The sequence below is a fragment of the Agrilus planipennis genome, unplaced genomic scaffold (genome assembly GCF_000699045.2).
Source record: "Agrilus planipennis isolate EAB-ADULT unplaced genomic scaffold, Apla_2.0 scaffold35, whole genome shotgun sequence".
NCBI classification, from domain to species: Eukaryota; Metazoa; Arthropoda; class Insecta; order Coleoptera; family Buprestidae; genus Agrilus; species Agrilus planipennis.
The window spans coordinates 1,891,267-1,901,781 of record NW_020438957.1 but is presented as its reverse complement, the minus strand read 5'-3'; the positions used below and the strand labels follow the sequence as shown (position 1 = coordinate 1,901,781).

Genomic DNA, 10,515 nt, shown 5'->3' with positions numbered 1-10,515 from the left:
AGAATTAAAATAAAAAAAAAAAGAATAAGAAATGCATTCACTTTTACAAATCGCATAAAGTAAATAACGACGCCGACGTTATTCGAATAATCCAAAGGATGACGGTTTTTGGCTCCAAATTCTTTAGGGCAAGACCAATTGACGTGAAATTTGGGCAGTAAGTAGGGACAAGCTCAAGGTTCAGAAGTTATAAAGTACCCATGTGTGTTTTTATTCTAGGGGTGGTTGCCCGTAAGAGGTGAAAATTGGCGCTCTTAAAATAACTGTAGAAATCAATAGTGAGGTAAATTCTAAGCAAAAAATGTCATATACATATTTTTATATAAATCAATGCTTTCCGAGTTATTCGCAATTGAAATTGCTGTTTTTCCATCAAAGAAATGTATGATGTTTTGGTACAGTTTTTCACGAATAACGTAAGAACCATGCGTTTTTACAAAAAGCGTACTGAACCAAAAATGAAAGTTTTCAAACAGCAAATCGATTAGATGTTTTTTTTTTGCTTCTGTACATTAAACTCTTGAAACTAATTTTTATGTGGGTTTCACAATTAGGGGTGGTTTGTAAGGGTTAAAAAATTCAAATTACTCATAAGTACCTACATACCAGTATATGAAAGAAAGGTTATTATACACATTGGATTATCATTTTATCGAAGTGCTGCTTAAATGTGTTGTTTTTCAATTTTTTGTCAAAACGGGTTGTTCACTCACCACTTAAAAATAAAATTCACACATCAGAGACATATAACTTTCATAGACAAGGGGAAGAACAATCGATGCTGCCCGAAAGAATTCGAAGGTATTTCTCTATTGTTATCGTCATCCACTGGACTAAAAGGACACATGGGCTTCTGTTTTGATAGCACTTGAGTGGACTTGCTATCAATTAAATTTTTGTAGACACCGCGTATACTATATTTTCCGAACAAACAAAATAAAAATTTCTCTCAATTCTATGTAGCCAAGGCGACGAATCAAAAGTTCAATTTTTCCCAATATGCGTTTGATAAAAAATCGAATATCCAAAATAAATATCTTAATATTTTCTTTTACATTATCGAAATCCGCTTCAAGTAATTTCGATGTTTACCTTTGGTTGGTCATCATCTCCACAACAGCCTTTTTGATGTCGTCCTTTGTTGCCGATTCGAATTCCATTTCCAGGCCCATTCCAGACTCGACCAGTTTTTTAACGTTCCCTTTCTGATCCCCGAACATGGGGAAACCAATCATTGGCACCTTGTACGCTACAGCTTCCTCGATCGATTGCAAACCTCCCTGCGTTATAAATAATTTCACGTTCGGATGTCCTAAAAAAGGAATTTATTATTAAACTTCATTTAGACGACGGTTATGTATAATAACGTCACGTCATACTTAGGATGTCCTGTTGAGATGAAAACCATCTTCTCAGAAGTACTTTGCTTGTGTTCACCGTTAAACTGTCATCGTCGTGCTTCCAAATGATGTGATAAGGTAACTCGTTAAAAACTTCCCCGAATTGCCTAAAAGTACTTTTTGAGGCACTGTTGATCTTAATTGACGAGCCTAAACTGAAGTAAATTGCTCCACCAGAAGCTTTGTCCAAAAATTCTTTTATATCCTAGNAAACTTCCCCGAATTGCCTAAAAGTACTTTTTGAGGCACTGTTGATCTTAATTGACGAGCCTAAACTGAAGTAAATTGCTCCACCAGAAGCTTTGTCCAAAAATTCTTTTATATCCTAGAAACAACACCAATAATTATCTATCATCACAAGGTCATCAGTTCTAAAACTGGTTGGACACGCACTTCCACTCATTCTTATCCTGAGCTAATCTTCGCATTTCCTTAAAACTGATATAATATCCCACACTATTTGTGAACAGAAATCTAATCTAGGTCTACCACTGCTTCTCTTACCTCCTGTTTCTATTTCTAATATGTCTCTATGTAAGCCCTTCATGCCTGAGAGGGCGTCCTACCAACCTATCTCGCCTATATCTTAATGACTTCCATAGTCAACCTCTGTTCTTCCTAAAAGAATTTTTGGGGGCATTGTTGATCTTAATTGCCTAGCCCAAACTGAAGTAAATTGCTTCCCCAGAAGTTTTGTCCAAAAATTCTTTGATATTCTAGAAACAACACCAATAATTATCTATCATCACATCATCATTACAAGGTCCCCAGTCCTATGACTAATCGGACACGCACTTCCATTCTTATCGATCCTGAGCTAATCTTCCCATTTCCCTAAAACTGATATAATTTCCCACATCCTTGAGTATTTGCGAAAGAAATCTAATCTAGGTCTACCACTGCTTCTCTTAACTCCTGTTTCTATTTCTAATATGTCTCTATGTAAGCCCTTCATGCCTGAGAACCTATCAACCTATCTGACCTATTTCTTAATGATTTCCATATTTGACCTCTGTTCTTCCCAAAAGAATGTTTGGGGGCACTGTTTATCTTTATTGGCGAGCCCAAATTGAAGTAAATTTCTCCAAAATTCTTTTATGTCCTAGAAACAATACCAATTATCTATGACCATATCACCATTACAAGGTCGTCAATCCTAAAACTGGTAGGATCTCCACTATTTCCTATCCTAGCTAATCTTCGCATTTCCCTAAAACTAGAATATTCCACATCCTTAACTATTTGTGAACAGAAATCTAATTTTAGTCTACCACTGCTTCTCTTAACTCCTATTTCTATTTCTATTACGTCTCTATGTAAGCCCTTCCTGCCTGAGAAGGTGCTCTATTAACCTATCTCGCCTATTTCTTATTGACTTCCATAGTTACCCTCTGTTCTCCTATTCTTTATCTACTACTTCTCCATTTCTAATCTTCTCTATCTACATTTCGAACGCTTATAACGTTTGGGTACGTGTCGTATAGATTAAATTAGAACAAAACTAACTTGCCGTAGTATAATAATTATGTTAACGCAAATAGTCTCTAATGTTTACTAATACTAATATTCTGTTACAGATGTACCTGGCCCATTTACAAATATGATCCTTGAAGAAATGTAAGTGATTATACCTATTAACCCTGAGAAGGTGTCCTACCAACCTATCTCGCCTATTTCTTATTGACTTCCATAGAGTCCTCTGTTCTCCTATTCTTTCTAATACCTCTCCATTTCTAATCTTCTCTATCTACATTTCGAACGCTTATAACGTTTGGGTACGTGTCGTGTAGATTAAATTAGAACAAAACTAACTTGCCGTAGTATAATAATTATGTTAACGCAAATAGTCTCTAATGTTTACTAATACTAATATTCTGTTACAGATGTACCTGGCCCATTTACAAATATGATCCTTGAAGAAATGTAAGTGATTATACCTATTAACTTTGTCGTTACAATAGATACGAATTCTCGATTAATAATTTCAAATGTATCAGTGTTTAAAAATTGTGCTTTAACGCCAAACTAAAAGTACTGTTAATTGTTCTTGATCGTCAAACATCAAACTTCTTAAGGTACAATTATTTGGTAGGCGCATTCACCATTTTTTCGAAATGTAATTGCTTCTTTAACATTTATATAAATTATCGGCAAATTATTCCACTTACTTCAGGCAAAGGTTTCGGAGGCGTTAAATGTAACCCATTAACTTCAATTAACGCTGGTACCTTTGCATGGACTTCCGTTATTCCTGGGACTACATTAGAAATAACGAGACTCGTCTTGTCTTTCTCTAGTGCCGCGAGATCCACGTCTTCTCCGTGAGACAAATATTTCTTCACTAATTCCGCTTGTAGCGGATACAATATTCCCTGCACTTGAGCATTAAATAAGAATGTATAAACAGCGTTTACGACTTTTTCAAAGACATTCAACTTTCTTCCGAACGGCAGATTTCCATCTACAGTTTCCAAAAGGTGATTCGGATTACCGATGTTGTTTAACGTTATAATATGAGCAGGCATGGAGGTCATCTGTATCAGGGGACATTTGAACTTTTCACTTAAGTAGAAAAAAGCGGGAGGTACAAATTCTGCTAATACTACGTCGAAATTAAGAGAACTGTCGTTAAGGAAAGCATTCGTCTCAGGACGCTTGAGGATTTCTTCTGTCAGATTTTGCAACATCGTTGTTATTCCCTTCCATAAAATTAATCCATTGCTAGGAACTTCATCCTGTAAAAATATTAAAGGGTATATTTTTCTCTAAATTTTTGACGAAATTAATAAATCTATTTACAACAAATTGTATGTTAGGGAACGTACCCATACTACGTGACCCTGGGGGGGAGTAAGTCTTGAAGAATACCACGTTTGGTCATAGGGACAAGGGAGACCTAGATTTTCGTCATGTAATCATTATCCTCTAGCTATATTCAAATATGACGGGCAATATTTAGCGCTTTTTAAACTATTGGTTAAATTATTTGTGAATTACTGCATGAAAACTAGAAGGAAGAGGGGTCTTGGCATATATTAAGGGGGGTTACTGAAGGGGGAGAGAGGTAAAAACTTGTAAAAAATGAATCACGTATTATGGGGACGTTCCCTTATATGGATAACCGTGCGAAACTCGAATAATTCTATTAGGATTCTCATACTATAAAAACAATAAGAAAAATATTGTTAAAAAAGAACAAATGTTTTAAGTTATAGGAGAAGCGCACTTATTGCGTGTGAAAACAAACAAAAGTTCTAGAGGTAGGTACGTTGAATGTTAATGTTGTCCTTTCAAGGTAAAATACACACGCACTTGCATATGTATGTTAAAACAATAAAAACTTGCCTATTGTATAGATAATTGATAAATTTCACGTTCAAGTAGCACTGTCATAATATAAACTTATCAATTATTTACACTACAAATGCTCATAAAGTCAATGACTGTACTACATAGTACCTATAGAAATCTAAAACCTGAAAAAAAAATTTTTTATGCTTAACAGTGGCAAAAAGTGAACATATCGAAGTGAGATATAGACACTCATGAAAAAGATATGAAATGTCTTTTTTTTTGTCGAATCCACTAATAAAAATTGTTCCTATATTAAGAACAAGCAATTACCAGTTTAAATTATATGGTGCATAGTATATATTAAGTAAACATTAGACATAAGTATAAAAGAAAATTAAGATAAATAAATATTGTACATCTTAGGACCAATTCATTAATTAATTATCTTATTCTATATGAAAAGTATTCCACTTAAAATTTGTGTCTATCACTTCAAATGCTATAAGCGCACAATTACTTAACGAATATACCTTGAGGTGAAAACAAATTTGAAAAATCCACACATTTTGAAATTAATGGGTATATAATCCAGGATCTTATCATTATAGTTACTTATACTGTTTAACGACTTTTTAAAATGTATCACATATATGTTAAACTAAAAGTGACAGTTTTAAAATCAACTAGATATTTGTTTCAAAACTTTCTCAACTTTTTTCAGCAGAAATTGCATCAACTTCAACTTGCTAAAAAATATAGATAAGGTAATTCAATCACCGAACATATAAATTATACGTTTTCTTATGTCGCATGAGAAAATAATTTATATTTTTTAACCACATCTGTCTAAAAATATCTATTACTTCTCTGAAAACTGTTCTAAATTAACAAATATTGCGAAGACTTAACACCCTGTAGGACTTACTTTTAGCTTTTATGGTTTAGATGCTATTTGGTCTCATTCAAAGAGCTGAAATCGTTTTTTTTTTTTTCAAAAACACTTGAATATCTCAAAAATTACTACAGATAGGTATAGGAAACTGTTAATAAAGTCAACCTAAATTTAAACAAAGAAACTGAAAATGTAAAAATATATGGGGTATTCCTTTTAAAATGTGGAAGTTAGGTAGCGTCCATACGAAATGTACGACTCAAATTACTTTTTGTATATGCACCATATGACACTAAAGCACTTTTATAAAATAAAAACATTTTTTTATTAAATGTTTAATAACAGAGTTCTGAATGAAACCGCCTTGGGTAGAACACCCTGTATAGAGCAAAAACTTAATATTACGTATCACACTTACTTTTTCAAACAATTTTTGTTCTTCGGCCATTTGAAATATATAGCTGATATCAATTTCCTTTAAATTTTTTATACTGGGATCCTTCAAAGGCACTGCGGTCATCACAGTCACATTATGACCCCTATGAGCCAATTCTTCCCAAACAGCGCGAAAAAACATCTGATGACTTTTCGCGGGGAATGTGAACACCCCCAATATATTATACCCTTCCCCATTGTCCACGAAAAATAACAACAGCACAACAACCAGCCGCACAGTTGTACCCATCTCACTAAAGCTTCGCTTTTTACATAAATGCTTTATTTATACTGTCACACACATACGCAATGTAGTAATTATCTGGCATTTATTACTAGTGATAAAGACCTTCACGATATTCTATTTACTTAATAACAATAATGACTGTTGTAAACAATAACGGGGCGAATTCAGTCAATACTGCTCGCGATCGTGAAGGTATGATACATGGAATTGAGCCAATATGTACTAGACTTGACCCAACGACACTTACATACCAAAATGTGTGTACCACGATATCTTTATACCATTAAAAGTCGATACCCATTTGACAATAAGTTTTATTGCACTTGCATGGGTACGTCAAAGAACGCAAAATTACTTTTTAATAAGAAAACTATTTAGTGTAATCGACGGTCAAATAAAACACTTTTTCATTGACGCTATTTTTACTAGGTTCTTTAAGATAAAATACTACTAGTAAAATATTTAAACAAAACAATTTATTCAGAAAACCTGCTTTACATTATTTTCAAAAAGACAATTGTCAGGTCCACCAAGCGTTTCTTTTTGTTTTGTTTAACCAATTAGTAATATTGTTTCATCAAGTATCGAATAGCGAGTCTACTTTTAAATTGGAAATTCCTGTAGAGAAGTAAGTGATACTTTGAGATAAACATAGTGTAACTTCCAATTATGCCATACCTCGATATTAACGAATTTAAGAGTTGGGATTTAAAAATTTCTTCATATCATTTGCGGTCAGATAAAATAATGCTACTGCGTCTAATGGTTAGTTCCTGGCTGCAATATTTACAAGTAATCAAAAAATACAGATAGATATTTCTAATTTTTGCGCCATTTCTATCCAAACGGATCTTACATTGTACAACAACAAATTTTCGTGAAGAGTAGAGAAAAAGTTTGTGTTTTAAAATCATAACTTCCTAGAAAAACCAAATGACCTTTTCTTATCATTTATCAAAGTTCATGCCAGTTGTTGATTTGCACGATCAATTTGAAACAAAACATTTGACGTAAGAATAAAAAGAAACGCATCCGAGTTATATAATATCGACTTATGACAATGTATTTCCATCTACCGGTATTTACCGCTAACTAAAGTATATTAAACATTGGATAAGGACCTTACCAAGGTACCTACCTGGTACCTTTATTTTTATATAAAATATTTCACGGGCTGATGCCCATTTGCATGACACAACAATATACTTAAATGTAAATATTAATCGCTAATTTCGAGATATTAGTTAATAATAATAAGAACGGATTAATTTATTGAAACTATCAGGCGGAGGTTGCGATTTTAATCATATTTTATCTCATCAGCACGCCATAGACACTAAAAGATAAAACATCTACCAAAATGAACATGAACATGAACATTCACCGAAATTTGAATATAAATCAATAGCAAAATGAGTAACTAAATTACTATTATCTATTGAATTATTTAACAGAAAATAGTAGATAATTTTGCATCATCATCATTATTATACTGATAGTTGAGAAAGGTCCTGTGCACACTTAATCCGACATACGTAAAAAAACATAATCACACATAATTATCAACGGATAAAATGATAACTATTATCGTAATAACTAATAAAAGGTGAAGTAAAACATCCCATAAATTAAATGATGCAATACATAATTTTTGTAGTTACCTGCATATATTTAATATATTTGCTATAAAAATATATAATTTGAATATTTGTAGGGAAGAAGCAATCAAATGACAAACTGATTTTGAGTTTCCTTGACTTTTAATATTATCATCAGATATAAATATTTTAAAACGTAAAATTAAATTTATCAGAATAAAATTTATAAACTACATTACTTTTTATATACATAAGGTCGCATAATCGGATCATTTTTTATGTCTTCATTACAATACATTTAAAATAAGTACCTTATTCTAACTAATATTATAAATGTGAATGTATTTATTAGAGATGTGCAAAATGGTTTTTTAAAAGGATTTAAATACAGAATGCAAATAGTTTTTTAATTTGTTAAGTATTTCAAATTTCCCTTTTGTATTTTAAATGCTAAATGCAAAATACGAATTTATAAAATACTTTTTTCAAATAAATACCTTTTTTGTAGAACCTATTTAATTTTCTACATTTACTTAAGTGTAAAATATTTTTTGAGAAAACCTTAGAAACATTTGCATATTGAAGTTTTTCTAGTTTATAATGGTATTTACACTATATCACCAGCTGCGAAGACAGACTATTATTCATATTTTTCTCTTTGAAGTGATAGAGATATAGACTCTTTCTATCTTTATGTTATAGTTTCTTTAATTCAGCAACAAATAATTCTTTTATATGGTTCCTTATTTACCTTTGTTATCTGTTTTAATTGGAAAAAAGACACTGACGTTAAAATAGTTTGTTTAGCATGAAAGATCAGAGCTAAAATAGGGTTGCAAATAATTTTATTGATGTAATTGTAACATCAATTATTTTATATCAAAATATTTACAACCCCATTTTGTTGCCGATCTTTTACACATTGCAATAAGAGAAAGAAATGAAATCCATAGTTTCTTTAGCTTTGAGTTCATTTAACAAGTAAGTTTTTCGAATCGTTTTCTAAGAATTTTGGATTATTTATTAGCATATCACAATATCTTGTAGTTTCCAGTTTTACACACATGGCGTATATCAATTCGATATTGTTTTGCGGGCTATTCTGTCGTAATTTTTTTTGCTATTTAAAAGTATGAGAGAATAAAAGTACTATGATGATAATTGGATAAAAAAAATAAAATTTACTGGTACCTACATTCATTTTGTATTCTCTATAAATAAATATCTGCATGATATGCTGATATCTAATATCAAAATAATGATAATAATGCCTGTAATTTTATAAAACAAGCACGAGATATTACAAAACTCGAAAAGATGTGTGAATTTACGAATCAATTCTAATCGAGATAAAGAGAGAATGCGTGATATTGAATTTTACATTCCATTGATCTGTGGTAATCAATTAAATGTTTATTTGATGAAATTTATTTTATTACATAATTATTAATCACATTTTAACGACTTTTACAAGTAAATTTTTCTAAAGGGAACTATAAAAAGGATCTTTCAAAAACAAAGTGCTGAAGGAATTTTACTTTGATGTTTTTTTTTAAGTTTGCTTATTAAGAAATCTAAAAATGTAGTTCTTAACTTAAACTTTTCCTAACTCGGAAACAAACTTTTGATTGTCTCATACAGTTTCTGAATTATCATTTTGTATTTACGTAAAGCATAAGGTACTTAACTTTTACAACAAATTTGCTACATAAACAAGCAAATAAAAAAAACTGGATTGTAATACATAATTGTAGTCGTATAATATAATCAGTATTATTTCAAATTCGTACTTAAATTGGATCTTCACAACGTGAAGATTAATAATTTTTAATTACATTGAAGACAAAGTAATGACGTGTATTTATTGTTCATGTATAAAAGTTAGACTTAATTGCTATAAAGGAAAATAATATCGGTGAAGGCATTATGCTTTGCTTAACTTAACATAGGTAATTAATTAATATTAAACTTACTGTGTGTAAGTACTCATAAACTTCAAAAGGTTTAGGGGATGAATAATGATTAACGCTAAAAAATATATTCCAACAAAGTTTTATTTCATCCAATTTGCTTAATTAAAAAAATCGTTATAAAAGTACATTTAACATTTTTTCAAAATAATAATCGACACTCATTTCGTACGTTTTAGTTTTTTCTACCGTAAATTTTAAAATTAGAAATTGTTTCATGTTTTACGCATTATTAAATGGATTTACAGTATTCATTTTTATTTAAAATTACTTCTGATCTATTTCTATTTATTTAAAATTTCTTTTGCAACTAATGAAAAATAAAAATAGTTTTCACTTTGCGTTTTTAAATTTCTTAATTTCTATATTATCGTACATAGAGCTGCAATCTTACTTTTTCTTCCATATCTTATCAAGTAAAGTTAACATAAACATTCATAAATAAATTTGTCGTTAAATTAGAAATGTAAAAATGAGTTAAAATAAAATATTCATTCATTCAATTAGCTTTCCCCCTGCCCCCGGCCATTTTTGTTGCTCCGCTGTGACGTAGTGTCGGCCATCATTCTTTTCTAATTGTTGCAGTTGTCGGCCATCATTCTTTTTCAATTGTTGTCGCATTGTCACTGATGTCGGCCATTATGGTTTTTTAATAGATGTATAGTAATCAATGATTAAA

The 10,515-nt window shown here is 31.1% G+C and overlaps 1 protein-coding gene across 1 annotated transcript in view; it reads right to left on the bottom strand.

Annotated features, from left to right (window-relative positions):
- Positions 1 to 6,590, bottom strand: part of LOC108744769 — a 21,844-nt gene extending 15,254 nt beyond the window's left edge. Inside the window, 4 exon segments of the mRNA XM_025975038.1 lie at positions 1,093 to 1,312; positions 1,380 to 1,725; positions 3,569 to 4,135; positions 6,005 to 6,590. Coding sequence (XP_025830823.1) covers positions 1,093 to 1,312; positions 1,380 to 1,725; positions 3,569 to 4,135; positions 6,005 to 6,271 — 1,400 coding nt within the window. The 5' untranslated portion in view covers positions 6,272 to 6,590.
- Between the last annotated feature and the right edge of the window lie 3,925 nt (positions 6,591 to 10,515).